This window comes from Camponotus floridanus, unplaced genomic scaffold, assembly GCF_003227725.1.
Source record: "Camponotus floridanus strain SB8 unplaced genomic scaffold, Cflo_v7.5 scaffold3, whole genome shotgun sequence".
NCBI lineage: Eukaryota > Metazoa > Arthropoda > Insecta > Hymenoptera > Formicidae > Camponotus > Camponotus floridanus.
The window spans coordinates 3,558,373-3,583,240 of NW_020229436.1; the positions used below are offsets into that span (position 1 = coordinate 3,558,373).

Consider the following 24,868-nt stretch of genomic DNA (forward strand, 5'->3'; position numbering starts at 1 on the left):
GTCTCAATTGCAAAATTGCTCGCAAGTGTAAGGCTGATCCTCAACGCTAACCGCAATTGATGCTTCGCCCCGATGTATCAATGTCAAATATTATAATATATAATATGAGACGAGATAATCGACGTCGAATAATTTTGCGCAGGTTTGCCAAGTTTGTCTAAACCGCGATCTACGTTAGTTTATATCCGCAGTTGATATTCCATCTATTTTAATCATCTTAAACATTTCACTCAAGATCTTTACAAAGCTATTAATTAGAATTTTTTTAATATATATTCGCTCCTCTAATGTACGCACATGGTTATATAAAAACATTTATACAAAATATACTAGAAAAATTAAAGTTAATTTAAAATAAAATCAAAATTATATAAAAAAACATCCAATTTTAATTTAAAAAAAATTTTAAATCTAAAAAAAAAATAATTTAAAATCTAAAAAAAATTACAAAGCACGCGTTATAAATTCTATCTTATAATCCTATATCAAAAAGATAATTGAAAAATTCAGGTTATTGAAAAATTGTGTATATCATAAAAATCCTTTGCTCTATTTTACATCCATTAAGTTCAATTTAAACCAGTCTCTATAAATTGGCATCTGGACGCAACTGACTCTAACGTTTGACACACACTCGATCCAACGATCAGCGCACTTCGACATGTCGGAAATGCATCTAGCCTTTAAGTGCGGTAACACTCGCACTTCCAAAGGCGATGGCCATTGTGTCGTGATGCTGAGGACCGCTTCACGTTCCATCGACGGTAATCGATAAAGGGCGTGCGATTGGCCGACCGATCGAGATTCCGCGCGAGAATATAATAATGGCGAGAGATGACATTGTTTGAAAAGAAAGGCTGACGGAAAATGAACGACGTGCTCAAACTTGAAGAGTTTGTCATCTCCGGAAGATTCCTCACGAATGTGTATGGTGAGAATTATTGCTTACTGTTATTTATATTTATCCCTCCAGCATGTATATGTATCCCTGTTATTTATATTTACTCCTCCAGCATGTATGTGTATATGTATCCCTCCAGCAGTTTAAATTTTTCTTCTTTATTAATCTAAACATCATACATTTGCGTATTTGCTACTGGATATGTTTCATTTAATGTGCTTTTAAGTTTCGCAATAAATAAAGTCGATAATGTTTAATCATTGTCGAATTAAATATAAACGATAAAATGAACACAATTAAAATTAAAATGACTGATTTCAACAATATTGAAGAAATCAAATATTAAAATAAATCAAATATTAAAGAAAATGGAAAAGCACTCTATTTTCCAATGTTAAAATTAATAATTTATATGTTTATCAATTATTATTGATAATTATTGAATAAATAAAATTTTAGCAACAATATTTTAGATAATTTGATTTCTTTAACAATTTTAATGAATTATTTTACTTAAAATATTATTTTATTTCGATGCATTTTATATATCACTGAAGAAGTATTATGACAACCACTTCACTGTTTATTTCGATCAATTCTAATACTATTGTAAAATTCTATTATATAAATCTATTATAAAAATAGATATCAGATAACATTTGAGTCCGTGTTTAATCGCTCGCATAGTGTACGATTTTGAATCTAATCTAGCAGATTACAATAATCTCGAGATAAAGCTAAAATGTAACACATGTAAATATATTGTTATTCTTATATAATTTTATCCCATTTATTATTATATAATTATATCCCATTATTTGAATTCTAATAAATATTAGATTACAATAATTATGTTGACAATATGAGAATTAATATAATTATTATTTACTTTGATTAAGCATTGACCCATAAAAATGCATTTGCACAGAAAAAGTGATTTTTTTATATTAATATTATATATGTGTTATAATTATTAACAAGAAATTCTGTAATTTAATAAAAAAACATAAGAAAGAAAAAAGGAAAACTTGTATAAAAGAAGTTGTAACAATATTTTTAATAAAAGTAGTAAAAATAAAAGATATTTAAATAAAATAATTTTTCTTAAATGCTTTTTCTAAAAAAAATAGAAAAAGAATTTCCTGTTAGAATTATAAAACATTTGATTTTTTAATCTAATGAAAACTGTTTTGTATTTTCCACAAAAACATGCTTCAAAGTCGCGTAAATCAAGAGTTGCAGTAGAAAAGAAAGAGAAAGAGCAAAAGAATTTGAAAAAGTTGGAAAATTTCAACTAGTCAATCCGCTATCTTTTTTTCTCGTTCGCGCCCTTCTTTCCCTTTTTTGCTTCTTTCTCGTCCATTCCGCGTCTTTTCTTCCATCACTCTATCCCTTTCTAGCTACGGCTTGAATTTCTCACGCGTTGTTCTCTCTACGACGATGTCTAGACTGAAAGATCTTCCACGAGCTACAACCCCGCCATTTCTACCGGCAGACATGCTTTAACGATTCGTTGCTTCTCAATGTTTGCGATGGGTGGACAATCTCAATGGGGTGCGTGGCCATTGACATCTCGTCGGTAGACACTCGAGAGAAAAAGGCGTCGAACGTTGTCGAACAACATGTTCATTAATTATATCAATCTTCGATAAACGATAATAAAATTCTCTCTCTCTATCTTTTTTATCTCTTTTTCAAATTTTTAAAAAGTTTGATACTCCCACTTACTTGTGGCAAATTTCAATTAAGTCAGAAAAGTTATGCGACATTATTGTGTTTAAATTAATTCTTATATATAACTACACAGATTTCACTTTTTAGTTTCTATTTTAATTTATTTTGTTTTATAAAGATTCATAAATTATAAACATCAAAAATATAAAGTTAAAATCGTGATGGACTGAAGGAACATTAAATACGATATGCAAAATAATATTAGATCACTAAAATAAAAATTTATTATTATAAAGCTTCACCTTCGATGACGGGGGAATTGACGATTATCTCTCGATACGCAGCGGAAAATAAGATTAGGCAAAAAATTTAAGCAATTTCAAAAAATTTTTATTCTCTTGGTTCATTGACTTATTTACTGATTTATATCCGTATAAAAAATCTATAAAATGCGATATTTTCTATTTTATATATCGTGAAGTACCAGGAATGTCGAAAAATGAGACAAAATTACTCTACGCGATCAATTAACGAGAATTATTGCTTCTGGATCACGTTGCTGGCCGGAATTTTGTTATTAAACAGAAAAGGGATCTCTCGATGAAACAATTACTTGCAACTAGAATATGTGAAGTGACAGTAAAATTTAATTTTGCGTCAAAGAAAAAATCAATTTTTTTTAGAATCGCGCGGATAACTTTCCTAAATATATAGTAACTTCAGCTTGATGAGATACATATAAGGCGATACCAGTGATAAGATAAAATTCTTGCATTTCATACTTCAAATATAACAGGAAAGATTGGATTAACTTAGAGCTGTGTATCGAGTATCATATTTTATGAAAAATACATTCGTAATACGTTACGTAAGTGCTCTGAAACTATTTTGCTTCCTTTCAAATTCAAGCATATTTAATTACAAAAAATGATGTATTATTTGGAGTATCAAAAATCATCAGATTATTTTTGCTGCAAATTATATCACGGATTTAGAGCTAATCTATTTTCAAAATCTATTGTGTAAAAATTCTATAAAAATTAATTATTCGCATAAGTTTCAAGATTAGTATAAATCTAACTAAATTCTAACTGATTGCTAAATCTAGCCACGGAACGAGTCTCTAGTAAATAAAATATATCAATAAATATGTCATCTAGATATCACAAAGAGAAAAACGAATACTTTGAGTCTATCTCGGATCGATCATTTATTTTCTAATCATTGTTCAAACATAAGAAAAACCAAAATCAATCCACAAGTAGATACACATAATCTATTAATTTCAACGCAGTAAAACGCACAACATATAGTTATCTTGCAATATATGTCTTGTATCATTTAAACATAATAATTTAAACATGATAATAAGAAATCGGAAACATTTTATGTATCATTAATTTATTCGAATTATTAATTTATTTGTAATGTCAATTTTTGCCAAAAAAATTTTTTTTTTTTATTAATGATTCTTTATTTTATTTGTACCAATTGTATAACTAATTGTATTGTTATACTGTAAGAGCAAAATAATTCCATTATTTTTTTAATATTAATATTATGAGAATAATGGCAAATGATATTTTCAAGAACATGTCAATGCAAGAATTAGAGTTGAACTAAAAATTTTAGCGTAATCTAACGTTTTAAGCATGATTTTTTCTTTTCGTACCATAATAAAAACTTATTATGATTTTTTGCTCATTCATTCGATCGTTTGATCTTGAGGTAGCATGAGAACTCATAAGAGACAAAGGCCGCGTTTATCTCCGCTCGAGTGTTGGCTTAATGCAGTATAGTCACCCCTTTACTCTTTAAGTGGTAAGGGTGCAGGCGAATACGAGAACTCGATGCTCTTTTGCTTGCGCATTTTCACCGATTCGCAGAATATTCTAAAACGAAATGCATCATGAGCATTCATTTAATAAGAAATGCATTTTTCCGTTATGACCGTAATGTATTAAACGTTATGACTGTAATGTATTAAACGCAACGAGTAGCTACTAAAAACAAAAAATTATTATTCGTTCATAATTAAAAATAATAATCGACCGAGAAAAATATCAATTATATTCAAGAGTATATAAAAAATTCTAAAAAAAATTAAATATCTCTCTCTGTCTCTCTCTCTCTCTTTTCTCCTTCTTATTGTTAATAATATATAATTTGAATGTAATATAACAAAAAATGTATAAAATATTTTGCCTCTTTTTTTTCAAATGATTATTTTAGGAGGAAAATATCATAACTCATATTTCAAAAAATGTAGCATATTTTTATATTTTTTCTTCTTCTCTTGCATTTTTTAAATAGATACAATCACTGCACAAATATCGAATTTCGCCGAACAGTTTTAAAGTAATCTCTTTTAAAAACCGTTTAATAAATCTTATCACGTGGAAAGTATAAAACCTGTTTTAAATTTAGTAATTGCGCCAAATCGTTGCAAAAAGAAATCCATAATCTTCTCGTCGCAGTCGATTGACGATGACGAAATTCGAAACCACCGGCGATTTTCGCATTTCGTTAGAACCGGTTTTACTAAATGTTACATTGTCTGCGGTTTCTTTGGCCTGAATGCACGAAGATAATAAACTCCACTCACATAGACATTTGAGAAACGCCGACAGGTATCGCCGGTTTGCATTTCACGTGAGCAGCATCGGTTCGTAGTTAAAATCCGGAGCGACGAACCATCGTGATGACGGTTCTGCACGATTCGGATCTCGAAACCGTTACAATAGCGTTATAAATTAAATAACAGCGTAATCGCACTTAATGCGAATAAAATGAACGTACGTAGCCAGATGTACGCGGCAGCGATCTCAACGAGCCGGATCTATTTAACGGCTCGTATTTTCTTGTCCAAGTCGGACAAGTTTTAACTAGTTTTAAAGTCTCGGACAGTTACTGTCCACCGGAATTTCGGGTATCACGTTTATACGAAAACCGATGGGTACAGCTCGTCTATCAGGCTAAATGCGGTACTGCGTAAAATGGGGCTGAACTAACCATGATATATGCTATGCGAAACTTTTTCAATAGCATTCAGGAGTTATCGTTATGCGGCGTTATAACATGAAATATTTCAATTTAATGAGATATTAATAAGTTTTCCTTTTTTTGATTATAGCTCATAATGATCAACGAAGAAAATTTCCAAAATAATAGCTTGATTAAAAAATTTATAAATTACTGCTCTATCAAAATATACAGAATATTAAAAACATTTCTTTCTATTCGATATATCATAATGTCGTTGATATATCGATAATGATCATTTAATATATCTATCTAATATATCTAATATAGTTAATTATATCAATATTAAACTTTATACTTTATATATATATTTGAAATACGTGTCACGACGAATAGTAATAAGAAATCTTGAATTAAGAATAAAACTCAATAAAACGTTACAAAACCCAATAAAATTACTTCTTATCAGAAATAATTATTAGTTTTCCTTGGCAATTATTCTTCGCTTTGTATTATGTAATTCGCTTTGTTATATACTTTGCTTTGACTGGATTTCCAACCAAGCTGAATGAAAATGGAATGGCTTCTGCGCGGACAGAAAGAAAAGTAAGAAAGTCGACAAAGAGGTCCGAGTAATTGTTTCGGATACTCTCAAAACTTCACGTATGCTCAAAGCGCCAAGAACGATGGCACCCTTCTCTTTCAAAAAGAACACCTGCTCCAAGAATCCAAAGAATAAAATCTCGCCATCGCTAGATAAATTCGACAAAATAAGCTTTCGTCCAAAAATCGCCGATTAAAAGCATGAACCCCGTAAAATAACAAAAATCGGCTCGTAATTTAAAAAAAGATCATCTTTATTTACCCGACTTCGCTCGAAAGATTCATTTCGCAAGAGTTCCTTGACCCGATACAGTAAACGAAGAAAAATCTAAGAGGAGAAATCTGAAAAGCGAGGCGAATCGAAGGCGAACCTTTCTATAGTCGCTCAATTATTCTTATCGTCGAAACGAATCTCTTCGCGACCGACTCATTCCCGTGGCGTATCTCTTATCATCCCACCGACCTTATCTATCCTCGATTTTCTATTTCGATTTCAAACCCTGATATTATATATTGTTGGGCCAGATTGTGATTGTTTGGTTTTGGTCGCTCAAGAAATTAATTATTTGTACGAACATCGAATGTCAAAGTTTAAATGTTTAATTTCGACTGATAATAAATAATCTATCCGTTTTTTACCACTCACCATGATACTCGTTATATAAAAATTTTAGATTAATAAATAACATACTATTAAATATTAATAAAATAAAAATTGGAAAATCAATAATAATTTTAATTTTTACGAAATCAGACATCAAGTTCATGCTGATTAAATATTTAGGGTATTACCCATGTATACGATTATCTTTTTAATAACTTCCTTTTAATAATTTTCCTATACTCAAATGAAAACGGGATATTCCCAATGACAAGTTATTATCAACTTTTATTTGTCAACCATGCGCACGTAATATGTATATTATATATTCGACGATAAATATAACATACATGACATGATAACGAATATCGCAATATTTTCAAGGATTGCGTTTCAAGGATGGCGTTTATAAGGAGCTACAGTTATAAAAAATCAACAAGCTTGATAAAAAAAATTGAATTATTTGTGTTCAAAATAATATTGAATAATTTATATTAAATTTTCTTAGAAATATCAATTTGATATAAATTACTGTTATCTGTGTACATTTTTTAATTCACAAATCGATAAAATTCTGAAAAGCACGAGTGAAAACATAATTAAATATATTACGTTGAAATATACATGTCTATGACAAATTCAATTTAATAGATTAATTAAAAATACAATAAATAACAGAAGATAAATAAAGATCTGCACATACAAAATAGATGCAATTAAGTAAATGTTTTCCAAAGGTTGTTTTTCAATATTATTATGCTTTCACAATCGTTCTGTTGTTTACAGATGTATAATATAACATCTTGCATAATCAGCGACACGTGTTAGTGCGCTTTTATCTTGAAAAAACATTTAGCAAATGTAAAAATACGTAACCTTTCGCGCGGAAAATTACAAAGTTCATAAAATATTGCAAGAAATCGATATACATACAGAGCCAGAACATCCTACAACATGCATGTGTACTCATCTTATTATCGAGGCATTCATAAACGCGCATTCGCGATCGTCGGTTCGTTTCGCAAGTGATTTTAATCGTGTGCAAAATAAAATCGGCAAACATTCGAGGTCACTCGAAGCACGGAATGGAATACAGCTGACACACGCGAAAACAAACCCCCTGCGTCTCCCATATTTCGTAAAAAAGATTAATGCGATAATGCGACTAATATCTTGCATATTCGTGAAGTAACGCTATAAAATTATCGCGTTACGACCGCGAAGTATGATTGTACCTTACAGCAAAACTCTACTCGAACATTATTTGCATGATGACTGTCGGTGCAGTATCGTGTCATCCACTCGTACATACATATGTTAGCATAATGGAAAAAAACAGAATTACGCGAGCGAATCATTTAAATAGCGTGGATTTTTCGCGGAACGGAAACGCATTTTTGTCGACGTGCGCTTATCTCCCCTTATTTCCTGTTATTTCTCTTCTTAAAAGTCATCGATATCAGTATGCGCTAATTACAAGCTGGCCTTTGTCGCGTTTTCCGCCATTGCCATAACAATAGGCAACGGTTAAAAATAATTATTATAAAATTATTTTTAAATATAATATAATATCGAGTAATTTCGAGAAATCTAAAACTCTTTCAAGAGCATCAATAACAAATATTACATTTTGATACGAGGGGTATTGTTTAATTAACGCATAAATATAAAATGAATTTCCGTTTAAATAATATCGCATTGTATTATTTTCATTTTATATTCAACAGCCTATCTATTAATTTCGGTTCACGTCCTATGTAACCTGCTGATTCGAATAATTAATTCAAAATATACTCTTCGCATATGCAGCCACGTAACGAAGAGATATGTGTTTATTCTACTTCTCCGAGCTACAGAGAGGATGGCATAACCGGTTCTACCCCCAAGATAAAATCACTCAATGTCAAGAGGTTAACAAAAATCGAAATAAAATTATACAAGCGTGATTTAAAGCGGGTATTAAAGAAATCGAAAAACTTCCGTACGAAAACTTTCTGCCTCTCGATATTCTCGACTGGTTTGTCTTATCGCGAGCACGATATTTCATCCACGATATTTCGGCAGGACATCGTACGCGACTTTCCAAATTGAAGTCCATCGATTGGACTTGGTCGAAGAAGAACCGATGTGGAAACCGAAGATAGCGAGTACGATTCTCTATCGCGAGTTATTTAGGCAGAAAGGAGATTGTCGCGGAGATTACAATTTCCGTCTTCGACAGCGGAATCTACATCACGGCCTTCACGGTCACTGAGACAGAGGTGCGCGTCACCATGGCTTACGTCAGCGTATACAATTGCGTTCCTCTAGAGGAAAGCCAATTATAACCAAGAGTGTTATCTTGTCTAATAAGCGATTATAACTCCGTAATGGCGTATTGTCTACGGAAAGTGCAAGTTTCTGAACAATATTGTTCCGACTACGAATCCAATAAAAATTTTACAACAGGTTTTATGGATCTAATATGTTGTAATTTTTCATTCTAAAAATATATTCTTTAAAAACTCGAAATTTAATATAAAAATTTTATGTCACATATTTATAGATTTTATTTTTGAAATTTATATTTTTTTTTAAAGTTATTAGAAAATAAATGAAGCACATATGTTCTGTCATATGTTTTTTGCGCATTTTGTATTGTTTTTTGAGTGATAAAACGATCAAGCTTGTTTTACAATGTAGATGTAATCAATATCTAACAATATCGAATCGCTTTTCTACGCGATATTTTCCTACAAATTACAATCCAGGAATTACCATACAACGAATCAAGATAACATGAAGCCTTCTGATGATATAGCGTGTTTGTAATAAAAAAAACATGATGAAACAGCATGAGTGAGCAGCAGGAAATGTTTTCATTGTGATTGCAAAAGATAAAAAAAATGTGACAGCGATGTATTCAATGTCCATTTCGAAATCAATCGCACTTTCTCGATTTGAATGTGATTAAAAATTTAAATGCCATTAAAAATTCTCAAAAAATTATTATTATTTCTCGATAAAAAAAAATCGAAATTAATGGATTCGATTGTCCCAAAAGTGACGGGAGACTCATTGTCAATCGCATTCATTTGAAATGAGAATCGTGTCGGTGAACGGAACCGAATGAGATAATAGAGTTCTGTTAAAATTTCAATTTAGAGTTTTATCAGGTTTATGCTATTTAACTCAACGCGCGCAGAATACGCAGATAAATCTCATACGAGATTGGTCGAAAATGTATTGAGTTCAACTTTCTGTCAATTTCGATTTCAAATGTTATCGCTCAATACGAAAATTTTCTTTGAGTGCTGTATGTTATTAAAGCAGAGATGCAGATGAATTTACATATATATATATGTATGTATCCTCCTTTCGATTTATAAATAAAAATATTAATATGTATAAAATATGATATAAAATTGTATAAAAATAATTTCTGGCAAAGATTTGACGTTTCTCCATCAAATATCGTTTTTAAAAATGAAATTAATATCGATAAATAAATTTAATGAAAACGTTTTCGTGCCAATCATTAATTACATATTTTAACTGTTTTAACTGTTCTACAGCATTTCTTCTTTAAATATTAATTTCCACATTCAGTTGATGAGAAAATATCAATTTTTGGGTAATGTCTACACTTTTTTTAACTCTCGAATGATTAAAGTAGAATTTATTAATTAAAATATAAAACCGTTTTTCTCACAATATCAAATTATTTTACCTTCTACGGAGAATTGAATTCTCTAATTCAAATTTGCATTCAAATTCACTGTAAGTGATAAGACCAAGTAAATAAATCTCGCGATTCTACTTCAATGTTGTATATTAATCGAGTCACCAGAAACTAAATGGCGTAGATCATTTACTTGATTATTGCCTAGAAGAACGTGCCATTAAATCGCCTGTCTCATCTCGAGAGCATTGTATAATTCACCTTCTCGGTATGACATCAGCCTTGTTTATTCCACGATCGCGTGATTCTGACTTTCAACGAATCGATTAATAAACTTAGTATCATTTTATTTTAATTGTAGTGTATTAATTTAATTTACAAATTTTAATTTATTCGATGCAAAAAGAGGACCATTATAAATAGATCGAATTATATTTCGAGATCGAATATTAAATTGAAATATATTTAAACAAATTCTTACTTTAACAATCATCAATTTTCGCCAATAATCCGATCTCGTGATCTTTTCATCACGATCGATAAATTAAACGATACCACTCGAGATCATTTAAGGCAATTGTTGAATCGACAGGCACAGAAGATCTCAGACAAGGATGACGCATGCAAAACGAGTTTTTTTTTTGTTTCGCAACCGTACACTTAGACGCGTACGGTTGCGAAAACTTATAAAAAAGAGATGAACCCAGAATCCTGTCAGCGGGACTCTGGATTCGCGACACTGACCTTGCCCAAGTAGCGAAAGCCGCAGTCCTCGGCGACCCGCCTGGCCACCTCTTCTCCACCGTCGACGTGTGCGGCCCACTGGTTGGTATACGCGCGTGCTGGACCGCCGAGAGTCAACAGGGCCACGACCGCCAGTCCGAGAATCCGCCGCGTGCACATGATAGCACCTCCGCTACACCGACGATCGCCACCGGCTGCTCCAGTTTCGCCGCCCCCGCGGGCCGCCGCGATCATCCAGCACTATGTGTATATATATATATCCACCGCCAACACCACCGCCACCGTCGCCACCGCTTCCACCGCTTCCCGAGGTAGCAGCGACACAACGGTAACACCGTGCCACCACAAATAACACTACAACCGTCACGACGCACCACGGTTGCCCTGGAACGAAAGTAGGGAGGAATTTACAGCCCCTGGAGACCAACGTGCGTTCCCTCTTCTATTTCCCTCCCGCTCTCGGATCCCGCCCTCGGATCCTATCTCAATCTCCGTGGAATCCCCGCGACCCGGGAAGACGCGACCACGCACACACGCGCGCGCGCACACACACACACACTCGCGTACGTCTCGCACTTGCGGACCGACCGCCGGCGACTGACTGAATCGCCGGCAGTGCGTGTCACCCGTTTTAAGAGCCGTTGCGTTGGGAGCCGTTGACTCCTAGTCGCGCTATCGTCCACGTCGACGTCGTTGTGACGTCGTCGTCGTCGTTGTCGTCACCGCCACCGCCGCCGCCGCCTTCGATCAACGGGCAGGAGCAGCAGCGGGAGGAGAAGAGGGCGATCGTCAAGTCATGTGGCCGCGGCGGGGAGAAGAGCGACGAGACGATGATAACGTCGCGAAGATGACCACGAACGGAGATATCCGCCGTCGTGCGCGGTCACTGCGGCGACGATCACGTACGATCTTCCCGATTATCGGATATCCACGCCACGTGGACATCCAACGTGGCCTTGTTTAGCGCCGACCGCACGTTGAAATTCATACGCGGCCGCTTCAAGGAGAACCGCAGGGATCTATCATCGCCTTACTTCGCATCAAGGTGTTTCGTTGTCACTCGCTCGGTCCAAGCCAGCTGATCCCAGGCTGCTCCTCCTGATTTTTCCTCTCGATAAGATCGCGTATCGATTTTCGTCCGATGACTTTCATAATCCCATACGTCCGAGAGACGCTTTCATCTTCCGCTCTCCGCAATTTGGGACGAGCATCTGGATCCTCGATCGTCTCCTCGATCGTCTCCTCAATCGTCTCCTCGATCGTCTCCCTTCTCGAGTATTCACGGAATGAAAAAAGCGCGCGCCTCGCTGATGCGAATTTTTCGCCGACACGTTTCAATGATTCGCCGACTCCTCCTGTCGTCGTTTCGCTCTTCTCGCGTCTATCATGCCTTCAAAATTCCTTCTCCCGTGTCTTTTTCCCCGGATGTCAGTAAGACGTTTGGTCGAATGATTCTTTTCCCGCGCATCTCAATCACTCGTCCTTCGTTCATTTCTTGTCAAGTTCAAGACTCGTCGTTGCAAAAATACCTTCATCTTCTCTCGCGCATCCTCTCTAATTTTAACATTAACGAGTCGATACTCGGTGAGATCTTTTTTCGAGCAATTTTTTTCTCTTTATCTCTCAATTATTTCGAAAAAAAAAGACAAGATTCTCACCTTTATTTCTTTTTTAGCGTTTTTTTGTCGCCCTTTTCACTTGAATCCGACAATGTTCGGCCAGAATCAAGTGAATGGCCAGCCGCTCGAAAGAGGTCACGGCGCGTAGCTGACCGAGAGGTCGATCACATCATCGAGCACCGCATCGCTCCCTTGGGCGCACCGCAGGAGACGAACGATGAGGTATCCCGCCAAGGTCTTGACTAAGATATCTTCTTGGTTTAGAATCGTTCTCGAGCTGCAAAGGATGTCGACGAAAATTGATTAGTTAAAAGTTTCCGGCAAAACTTTTCCAGCGATTTTTTTTTATATTTCACACGACGAAATTGAGAAGTAACGGAAGATTAGAATCTTTAAAATATCCAAGAAGAGTGTCCGACGATAATCATGATAATTAATTTCGCCAAGTAAGTTCTGATACACTATATATATAGTATGCATGTTCGCCAAAAGTCTGAGTTGGTCAGTTTTTGATTTATGAATTTTTATATTAATTCTAACTGTCAAACAACTTTTAAAACTATGATCGATCGAGGGAAAAAATTAGTTTCAAGACACAAAGTTTGCAGTTTAAAAATCTGACACGTGTATGTGGATCCACAATTTTTACATGACAATGAAAAATATATAGGAAAATTATAGCTTATGTATCTTCCCGTGTTTCATAATATTCATTCTCCGTTCTTAACGATACGTTACATTAGCACTTTATCGTCACATTATCATTACATTAAAGGAACATTTGGCCTAATTAGCATTTTCATGCAACAAAAATTGGCGAGGACAAGTCCATCAATTTACGATTATTACTACATCATAATAACTTCGCTCTATTCATGATCGAAATTGCCATAAATAACGCGATCCGATTTTCTATTCTAAATTAGAGTTAATTTCTCAACACAACATCTCAACAATATTAAGTTAACAAGAATAATATCCGGAAATCAGTCTGCATCGTTATTATATTCTTGATAAAGTTAATTATTAATGTTTATCATCTAATTAATCCGTATTCAACTATTCGTATAAAGTTCTTATGTAACTTTCGTTACGCTCCATAATTCCTGCACCCAATTATGAATATCGATTTAATCGGATATATTCAGATTTTTTCAACATACAAAAACTGTTATTCGAAGTAGAGATTATTTTCTGCAATTATATTATATCGTCGGTCATCGCGTTTATAAAATAAAATTATTCTGTATTATTATGCAACGCATTAATAACATTATCAATATTATTATCTTTGATTGTTAGCAGATATGCGAATATTAATAATTTTTGTATATAAATATGCAAGTGTTACAAAATTTATTATTTAATATATAATATGTTTTTTTCTTTGTACCAAGATAAAAATTCATTTCTTTTGCTTCTGTTCACATCTCGTAGTTTTTGTTATTACAAATTATTTCATACTTTGTTGAGAAATGTTTGATAGAGAAGCGTCGAAAATAAATGAAATTTATCCTTGATATCTAAAATTTACTGTAATATTAACATTTTTGCGATAAATCTCCAATAGTAAAATGAATAATATTCGCGGATCCGCATTATCGTCACGTTCAAAGGACTTTCCGGGCGAGTCAGTTTCCGGAAAAAGGACTGACATTAGTCGATCCAGTCGGTCGGTCGCGTAACGCAGGAATATCCAGCTTGTGCCCCGAGGAAATTGCATTCGCGAGTTGGTCTTCCACCAACCTCATTTCCTCTTTCCCCTTCGTCCTTCCATGGCAGTCACCCGCGTGATAAAGAGAATAGAAAAGGGTTGCTAGAGAAGTGAATTAAATTTAAGCCAACTCGCGTCCTATCCAACTATCCCCCTCTTTGCTCCCTCTCTCTCCCTTCTCGTTCCTGATACCATCCTTTCTCTCACAATCCTCTCGCACTTTGTGTCGGGCTTCTCTTTGTCATTTCATCCTCTTCATAGCCAAGCCGGTGTGACCGACCGACCAGTCGAGACGACAGCAATGGTTCTCTTTTTAATTTCGAGATAAAAGAGGGCAAAACTGCCATTCGAGAAAAGCTGGACGGAGGAGACAACGGAGGTCAATCAAATCAGTTATAAGTCTCGTTGGAAAGAAAGAATATCATCTCCGACAAAAACGGATTCGATCTCTTGACTTAGTGCGGCCAAATGGACGAGAGGCTACCGGACCTTTCGTCAAGTGCATAATAATCACCCTCACGCTGGAAAATGATATCCACGAACTTATCTTAAATACCGCAAGGCACTTAAATTCTACCTGACTTGACTGCCGACTCGGTCTCGAAGATAATGACTCACGGTGCTTTTATTTCAGCGAAGCAATCAGGAAATCAATAAGGACGAATGGATGAGGACTCTACTCTTTAATGATACTCTTACTTTCAAGTTTACTCATTAAATATTTAAGTTTAAAAATTTAATTTCGATCAAATTTTTTTTGCCGACAAATGTTAATACAAAGTTCATAAATTCATAGAAATTAATGAATATCTTTTAATTGAGATACTATTCAATTTTTGTATTAATTATATATCTCTGCCAATTTTTAATTAAAAATTTATTTGTCAAATTTAATTGTAAAATCAATTTGTCGATCATATAAAAATATTATTTAAAATCTGTTAAACCATTTATATAACTAATTGTAAAAATAAATTACTAATTTTATAATTTATTATTACGTACATATGTTGAAAACTGTCATTTTATATTTGCATACAATCATACATATATAATATCATAATATCATAATATCATAATATCATAATAGCATAATATCATTTATATAAATTTAGTGAATTTTATTTATCCCTGCAATTTTTGATTTGCATTTAATATTTTAATTATACGCATACATTTAATTATGATAGAATGTTATAATAGAATCGATAGATTGGATAGATCTGAATAATTAATTATGTGAAACAATAGAAAGTAATATACGATTCGAAAACTAAACAATTGGTTTCAGAGAAAAACGGGAGCAATACGGCTTATGGATTTTTCCCCAGCTCAGAGTTATAAATATGTATTTATTTGGAAGAGCTACATATGTATATTTTGCGCTTTTAACACTTTGTTGTCTCACTTTGTTAATTTCGATTGGATTTACCATACTGAAAATTCAACTGCGCGAGTTACAATCCAATTTATATCGCATATTATATAAAATGACAAATAACAGAAAATAATTATCGCGATAATTCTCACAATTTTTTAGCAGAAATAAAATATTTAAAATTCACTTCTTTAGATTATTTCAAAATTCAATACTATTAATTTTTCTACTAATTATTATACTTTTTATGTGAATTGCAATACCATTATTTTATATTCTATACTCGACGTGATAGTAATGAATATATGTTACAAATTGTTATGATATTAATAAAAATAAAACGAAAATCGATAGATGCATGTTAAAAATAATATCGACAAATGGGATACACGAAAAATAATATATTGATTATACGGATTATATGAACAATAACAAAGATATGCGATCGTGCAACGAGGAATTTGTATGTATATTTTTAGAAAATGTTTGTGATAGGACAAATATATCTATAATATTATATACACAAATGTATCTATTTTTCAGTATACATATTCACTACGCTTTATTAACGAGAAATCATCGAATGAATCCGCCTTTGTCGTATGAAGAGGTAGTCTGGCATATCTCGTTACAGATTTTAGTTCTCGAAACGACAAGGTGATATCATTGACACGCATCTCAATATTACACGTAGCAGTTCTGTATCGTAAAGTGAAACGGCTGTTCTATTGCAAACGATATTATTCCCAAGGTGTAACTTTGCACATTACAATAAAGTATCTCGATTATAAAAATACAACATCGGCAAAAGTTAACTATCTGGTGTAAATTCTTCGTACAACAAAACTGCACAAATATTTAAAAAATAGTTACTTTATTAATAATTATATAATTTCTAATTATATAATTTTATATCATTTCTCCCTGATACTATATAAGTGTATCAGAACTTGGGCGTTTTGTAAAAGATGTCTGGATAAATTTAGCTATTTTTTCGTTTTTCTTGAAACTGATCAAAAACAAAATTTATTGTTACATTCATTATCCGTAAAATCTGACGAAAAAAATAAATCTCGCCGAGGTGAAACAATTCTGTTGAAAGGGAGCGATGCCAAGGCCGTTCTTGTAACAGGAAGCGACTGGGGTCAGAGACTGCGATACGTTTGTATGAGAGTGTAGTGTTCAGTAACGAAAAGTGCAAGCCGAGAGTAAGCAAAAACCGGCTGATTCGATTTCCTCGTTAAGATAGGAAGCCGAATTTACGGGATGTTTCGCGATGTCCGCGTAAAACTACAGAAACTGTAGAAATTTTTCCTTGAACAAACTTTCACGTAAAAAAATTTAAATCGAAAAGCAATTTTAAAACTAATTTTAATCGAATTGAATTTTTCCAATTAAACTTTAATTTACGATAGAGAAATTTTTTCTCTCGATAATTTCAAATGACCTTTATTTCGACGAAAATTTAAATTACAATTTAACTATAATTTAACTATAAGATATTTTATACTTATTTAAAGCATTTATGCTCTGGAAAAGAATCTTCAAATTTATCTGATTGATTTGTTTGATTTAAATAAAATTAAAATATCCAGTTTGATAAAATATCCAGTATTATTAGTGCGATGTCTAGGGACGTGGATAATCGCGAGGAAGAGTCGCGATCTGCGAGGGCGTGATTGGAAACGTTCAGCCTCGGTAAATGCAATCGAACAAAATTACTTCCTCGATCGTGTATGCCGCGAATCTCGAAAAATACACATGCGACCGCAATAAAGAGATTGACATGCGCCAGCGTTTTGCAGGCAAATTTATTTTCCGTTGTTCTATATCGGGCATTCGGTAAACATCGCGTTGCAAATTAACATCGCTCCATGAAACTCGGGAACGGTTGCACCTCAAGAGAAACGGATATTTTTTTTTGTTCGATGAACAAAAAAATTGTTATGATATTAATTGGAACGATTGAACGTCAGTCCTCGTGAAATATGAGATTTAGGCTGTTACACTATTGTGCAGCGCGTTCATACAAGTACAGGGAAAAATAAAAATTAATAAGCCTGAGGAAAAAATTGAATTTAAAAAAAAATATTTGCAAAATAAAAATATGAAAGCAAAGCGTTGTGAAATGTTCACATGTGTGAGAATATCGATATCATTGAAAACATCGATATTGCAATTGTACGGTTTAATTATTTTTTTAAAATTTGCTTTCTTCTCCTTTCATTAATATATTTATTATTCTTACTATTCGTATATTGCTTTCCATAGCTCGTAATAAAGAATATTGCAGTTTACAATATATTAATATTGACAAAGGACGTAATAAAATATACTATGTACATAAAGTATTTGTAATTTCTTTATTTCTGCTTTTCTACTTTGGTACTTCTTGCTTCTGTTATTTGTAATATCGCTTATTACGAAATTTTTTTCAAAAAGTTCTTAAATATCTCTCATTATTATATTCATTATTATATTTTAAATTTATGATAACTGCATTGAAAGATATAAAATTAAAATAAAAAATATAATTTTGAAAATAATATTAAAAATATGGAAAGATACATTAAAAAAAATGCTTTTTATCTCTTTTCATTAAAAATATACATTCCATTTTATTTTGTTATCTATTATTCTATTTAAAAATCACGAGCAATTTTAAGTATTACAAAAAATTTGAAACAGGTTATAAAAAATATTATAAAAAATGAATTATGTCCTTTGTCAATATTAATATATTGTAAACTGCAATATTCTTTATTACGAGCTATTGGAAAATAATATACGAACAGTAAGAATAATAAACAGTAACGTATCTTTAAAATTATATAAGCTTACACACATATAGCGCAAACAAGAGAGGAACATGTATCAATAGAGATCAAGTTTAGAAAAGCTAAGCGAAGGATCACATACGTACACATACATGCGGAACAATATATGTATATTCGCACGAAATAGACGCCTTATCTTTCGTGCGATGATCGACGCACGTGACGCGTGTCTCGTGATTCCGAAGCATCACGTGACGCGGTACGAGACGAGCGCGAGCGACGTAAACAATCCTTATATGAATCGATTCCCACGCGAGCATTTGACCTTCGCATTCCAAAACGGCAGGTTACAATACACGTACATATACACACGTAAAAGCACTTTCTTTCTCGGAGAAATAATTCTCATTTCCTCCACACGTGTACCTGGCTGGAATCGTGATCGGGAACCTTTCGCGATCGTCGCAAAATCAACGTCACGGCCACCGAGAGAGGTCTAACGGTATCGCGCGAAGTTGGCAATGGAAGAATCACGTGACTCTCGGCCGATCGACGCGACGAAATTCACTCGCCCGCAAGTTATAACAAACAAATATTTACTCACCGTCTTTGCACGCTCTCTCTCTCTCTCTCGTCTCGAGAAGTCGTCGCCTGTCGAAGGTTCTCGCTGCGATTGATGTCTCCTTGGGAAGGAACGTGGAAGAGAAGAGAGGATGTGCAGCGGAAAGGGAAGGTACGCGCGACCGCTACACCCAGGTACCTAAAGACCTAAACTCGCGGCCGAAAGTTCGCGCGAATGCCGCGGTTCGTCACGTTTACGTTTCGTCTCGTTCCCACGTCGCGTCTGACGGATCACCCACTGCATGTAGATCGTAGGACGACGATCGTCGTCGTTGCGTGTCGCGCGCGAATAACTACACCGAGCGAACGTCCGGCCGCAATGCCACCTCCACAACGGAGCACGGATGACTGAACGGTAGACGGTCGGTTGCTTCGACTCCGACTGCTCCGCGCCGCTTCCCCCACTCCTCCGCTCCTCGTGCCCTCTCTCTCGCTCGCTCGCGCGCGCTTCTTCCCCTCTCTCGCTTCGCTCCCCCACCACCGAGCATTTCGCGCCGACAACTCGAACCGTGGTCCATCCCCACCATCCACTATCACGATAGTTCGAAACACCCCCGCTGTATCTTTCCCCGTCTCTGACGTTATGCAGCTTTGGTCTCTGTCAATCTCTCTCCTTCTCTCTCCTTCTCTCTCTTTCCCTCGGGTTTCCTCCGAACCCACTCGATCTCTCTTTCGATCTTCTCTGATCCCTCTTCGGTCTACCACGGTTTCCATCTCTTTCTCTCTGTTCCCCTCGATTCTTTGGATCTCTCTTTTCAACGTACCGCGTACAGTCTTTCTCTCTCTCTTTCTCTCTCGTTCGTCAGGTAAAAGCACGAGCGAGAAAGCGAATGAGAGAATGAGCGAGTAAACGCGACGGATGCCAGTGTCGGAATAACGGCAAGATCAGACCCACGGTTCTGATTTTCTTCGCACGTTGGCTTCCATCGTAGATTTGATCTCTTGCATTCTGTTTCTTTTTTTCTCTTTTGTAGCGCACAACTGTCTTTTAATTCTTTCCGTTTTTTTTATCGCACGCAAGGTATTCCCGATGTTTTAATTTTTTCGGAGGTTGCCTTTTTCTCTTCCAAAATGACTTCGGAGCTGCGGAAAATATAGTTCTGCTGACCGATTGACGCAAAAATACGAATGAAGATATGTAGGTCAACTCTGGTAAATGGCGAGTTTTAATATCGAGATATATGCGACCGAACGTTTTTATTCAATATATTTCCGTTTTTATTTTCCATCGCGTCGATATCTTTTATCGAAAAGCGCGATTTCTTTATTGGAATAATTATTCCGTTGTAATGTCACGCAGATTCTTCATCAGAATGCAAATAAAGATATATCTGACAGTTTACGTTGCAAAATATATTTGAGAGTGCAGTTAAATTTAACCATCTATCAAATATCTAAATTGATATCGTCAAATCTTGAAATATGTCATTTAATATCTATTTTTTTTTTTAATAATAATTATTACTATAGAAATATTTTAATGTTATATAATCTGTGAAAAAACACACACATATACACAATATGTATTTATACATATATTATCTTAAAATTTAATAGCAGTTTAATTGTCTTAATTCGATGAATTTTAAAAATCAATATTTACAATTAGTTATATTATTAAAAATATATATTCAGATGCAAAATCATATATTCTGAGAGATTGACAATCAAAATTTACATTTTTTAAGAAATAATAATTTATCACAATTCGCACGTGTAAATCCGTACTTAATATAATTAACTATTAATCTCTTTGTTATTTATTACTTGCGATATTAATTTCATGGATTATTGAATAAGGAAACGTATGCAAGAGTTGGAAACTTTCGTGGTGAATTTTGGAACAGGGTCAAAGTTGGCGTTACTATTATTAACCCACTAAATTAATGCCAACTAATTCAATGACGAAAACATTTACTCAACACCTAGAAGTGAGATTATGCAAATATCGGACATTATGTTTTGTACGATGTGCTAGCTTCATCGTTTTTAGCCAAAGTCTACTTCTAATGAGTAACTTAAACGTGGTGATGTGAATAACACAAAGATTAAGCATGTCACATTCAGTTAAAAAAATGATTATTATTTTGAATACCTAAATGATTTCTCAATATTTGACAATATTAAAATTCAGAGAATAAAATTTATCATATTTGAAATTGCTATTTCTTTTTAATTCATTATTCATCATTCAATGCACAAATTTATCAAAAAATCTTAAATAATATTTAAACTTTCTATTTAAAATCTTCTCTTCTTTTATTTCTCTGATTCTATTTAAACTTTTCTTTTTTTCACACAAGATCTTCAATAGCATTTGGACATTCTTGTGAGTTGTGACAAAAACTTCTTTACTTCTCCTTTTCTTTAGCTTCTTTTCCAAGTATATAAACACTCGCATATATTAGTCTGTCCCTTCAACCTAGAACGAAACTGTTTAATCATTGTCACAGAACATTATTTTACGTTTATGTTCACGAAGAAAAGCTCATCGAATTTGAAATACGAACAAGGGCACCAACAGACTCTTGATCGGCCCTGAATTGCGGTACGAACATATCCCTTCCACGTCTCATTTTGCTCTCTTCCTTCTTCTTCCGCTCGTTCCTTCTCTACATATGCGCATGTATATACAGGGTGGTCCAGAGCGACCATGTAATTTTCTTGAAAATAATCATTGACAATAGAAAGAAATGATAGAGGAAAAAGTTTAACGACGTAATTTCCTCTTTATCTCATTAATCATCTAACAAACCATCTCTTCCTTTCTCTTCTTCTCCCCGCAATTTTCCAGTCACATGTCTAGTATGCTTTCCTTTTCTGTATTTTCGTGACCCTGATCCATCTCGTTCTCCTTCTCTACAAAGGTAATCGTGCGACAAGGAGGAATGCTAAACACAAAGCGTACATTCCGATGGAGAGGATGAGAAGTTACACCCTTCTCTTTTCCTTCCTTCTTCAAAGCTGTCGGTAGACTTTCCTTTTAGATTTGTATACATATACTCTTGCTATGGATGCATCTCGCATATCATCATGTATAGTTTAAGCGACGCGAATAAGAAAAAGTATTTTTATGTCTTTGCTCACCGAATTTGTAATAACATAAAAATCTTCTTCTGATACAAATATACATATTGCATTTATAATTATTTATTCTGTAATAAAAAACTTATTTAGCTAAAAAATATAATTCATACAAGTTACAAATAAATTTTATTTAAATATTTTAATTTTATATATTTTATATATACCCTATTAAATTTCGAATAGATTTGCGTTATTTATAATGTCGAAAAAAAACATGATTACTATGTATTACTATGTATTACTTGTATTTTTATATAAGTATATAAAATAAAATGTCATTTTAAATCATGCAAATTTTAAATTATATAAATTATTATTAGGATTATGAGTAGAAAATTGAGTCTCACTATGTGTGTATTTACGTTAAGTCCATATTTCCGCCAATAAGAAAACCTTCATTCCTCAAAATCACTTGTGTATGTTCGTGTGTGTATGTGTAGTGAGGGAAGCTTCGAAAACAAATCTATCAAATGCTTGAACAGAACAATTTTCCTAGTGTACGACCTAGATCTTATCCCTTTCAAGATTCTATTCTCTTTTCGACGTTTATTTCTGTTCGATCGAAAATCCAGATTCTTCTTTCTCTTTATCATTTTTTCACGTCTAACTATATGGTTCCTTTTGGGGTCATCTTCGATCGGATAGCTCAGCCTTTAAATTCGTTTCACAACGCTACTGACAAAAGGGCCGTCACGTAGAGGAAGACCCCTATTAGCGTCGTTATCGGCGAATACATGGATATCCAATAGATCGGATATTATATGGATCTTCGTTAAATGGATCCTTTTCCAGGCATGCATCCTGCGCTCCGCAAATCAAACAATACTGATTCTCCGACATATTTCAGCTCTTTATCATCTTGTTACCGTATAGGAATGTGTAGAAGATACTTTTTTCTCCATTATTATATTCCTTGGGCTCCTGAGAAAAAATTTGATAGTAATTATAAACTTGATAAGAATGTCAAATATTGAAAAAAAAATTTAACTTTGATATTAAACAACTAATTCTTATTAAAGCATATTGCATAAGTTATAGTGTCAATTTCATTAATTTTTTATTCAAAATAACGCAGATATTTAAATACAATATTTCAAGTCAAATGTGATATATATATATATATATATATATATATATATATACACAAAATACGTAATGCCATTTACATTCTTTATGATATCCTTAAATTAAATTACCAAAATTACCAAATTGTCATTTGACAATCAATAGACGAAGGAATTTACGTACAAAATGATAATGGACGTTTACATTTCGCCAAAGGCACATGAACCTTCAATATTTGTAGCGATTCGAATAAATAATTTATATCTAAAGTGCGAAATCTTGTACGTGCTGTATTTTTTAAAATTCCATGGCTGATTTAATTATTGTTCTTGAGTGACGTTCTTTATGAATAAAATAATATGCGAGATACGTAATATTTTCTATACAAATTTAAACACTATTATACCATCATTGTGCTATCGATTACACCTATACTTAACAATTATCTTGAATAAATCGATCAAATCGTTGCGAGTGAAATAATTCGTACGAACAACGCATTTATTTTATCGATAGGAGATCCGTATGCTAGTTCTGCCCTAATCAATTAGATATTTCATTCGATCTCTTTCTTTTCTATTCTTTCTTTAAACCTTGATGCTGAGAAAATGTATAATGAATTGCGTGTAAAATAAGGGAAAGGAAAGCGTCCGCACTCGCTAAACGTGCTCCAATTACATCCGATAGAAATCTCGATTAATTCGATATTTCTCGTCGTTATTGTAAATGCAGCTGTGTTTCGTAATTACAATTCGATCTCTTCTTTTATCCGATGCTCAAGTTTGCAGGCATTTCATTGCAGTCAAAATATTGCGAGAGCTTTTATAATTTGTTGCAATAATAAACTCTCTTTAGCTTTCTTAAATTACAATTTTTTAGATTGCTCTTATATGTTTGAGTTATCGTATCATATAATGGAAATGTTTATATCTTCTTATTGTTAAAATCATAATACTTGAACGATGAAAACAACGTAGACATTGCAGACAGAGAATTTTTAACATTTTTAATGAAAACGTCATTTCAAGATGTATAAGAAACAATGCTGAAACTTTTACTACTACTTATATAAACTCTTTTTAAGTGAATCTTATTCTCTCTTATTTTTCTAACGTCATTTTTTTTGCAAGAAGTATATACTATATGAAGCTTTATGTTACAATTTCGTCGATCATGTGCACATGTAATTGATTGATATACAAACTGAATAAAAGCTGTTTGTGTGTTCTCGAAGCCACGAGATATTTACATGAATGTAATTGAATTTATACTACCTGATCACTAATGTACACATGTTTGATAATTTATTTGTAATATTATAAACACACATATACATACATATTTAGAAAATGAGATACTCGCCTTTCTCGCCTTCTGGAATACTGGTCGATGATAAGTGTGGATCGATTTGCCAACAACTAAAAAAAAAGATTGATTGTGA

The 24,868-nt window shown here is 33.6% G+C and overlaps 1 protein-coding gene across 1 annotated transcript in view; it reads right to left on the reverse strand.

The window, feature by feature from the left end:
• Nucleotides 1-19,626, reverse strand: part of LOC105254895 (furin-like protease 1) — a 211,154-nt gene extending 191,528 nt beyond the window's left edge. Inside the window, exons 1-3 of the mRNA XM_025410086.1 lie at nt 19,259-19,626; nt 12,825-13,062; nt 11,167-12,720 (exon numbers count right to left, since the gene is read on the reverse strand). Coding sequence (XP_025265871.1) covers nt 11,167-11,400 — 234 coding nt within the window. The 5' untranslated portion in view covers nt 11,401-12,720; nt 12,825-13,062; nt 19,259-19,626. The remainder of the gene's footprint in view (nt 1-11,166; nt 12,721-12,824; nt 13,063-19,258) is intronic.
• Nucleotides 19,627-24,868: the final 5,242 nt, after the last annotated feature.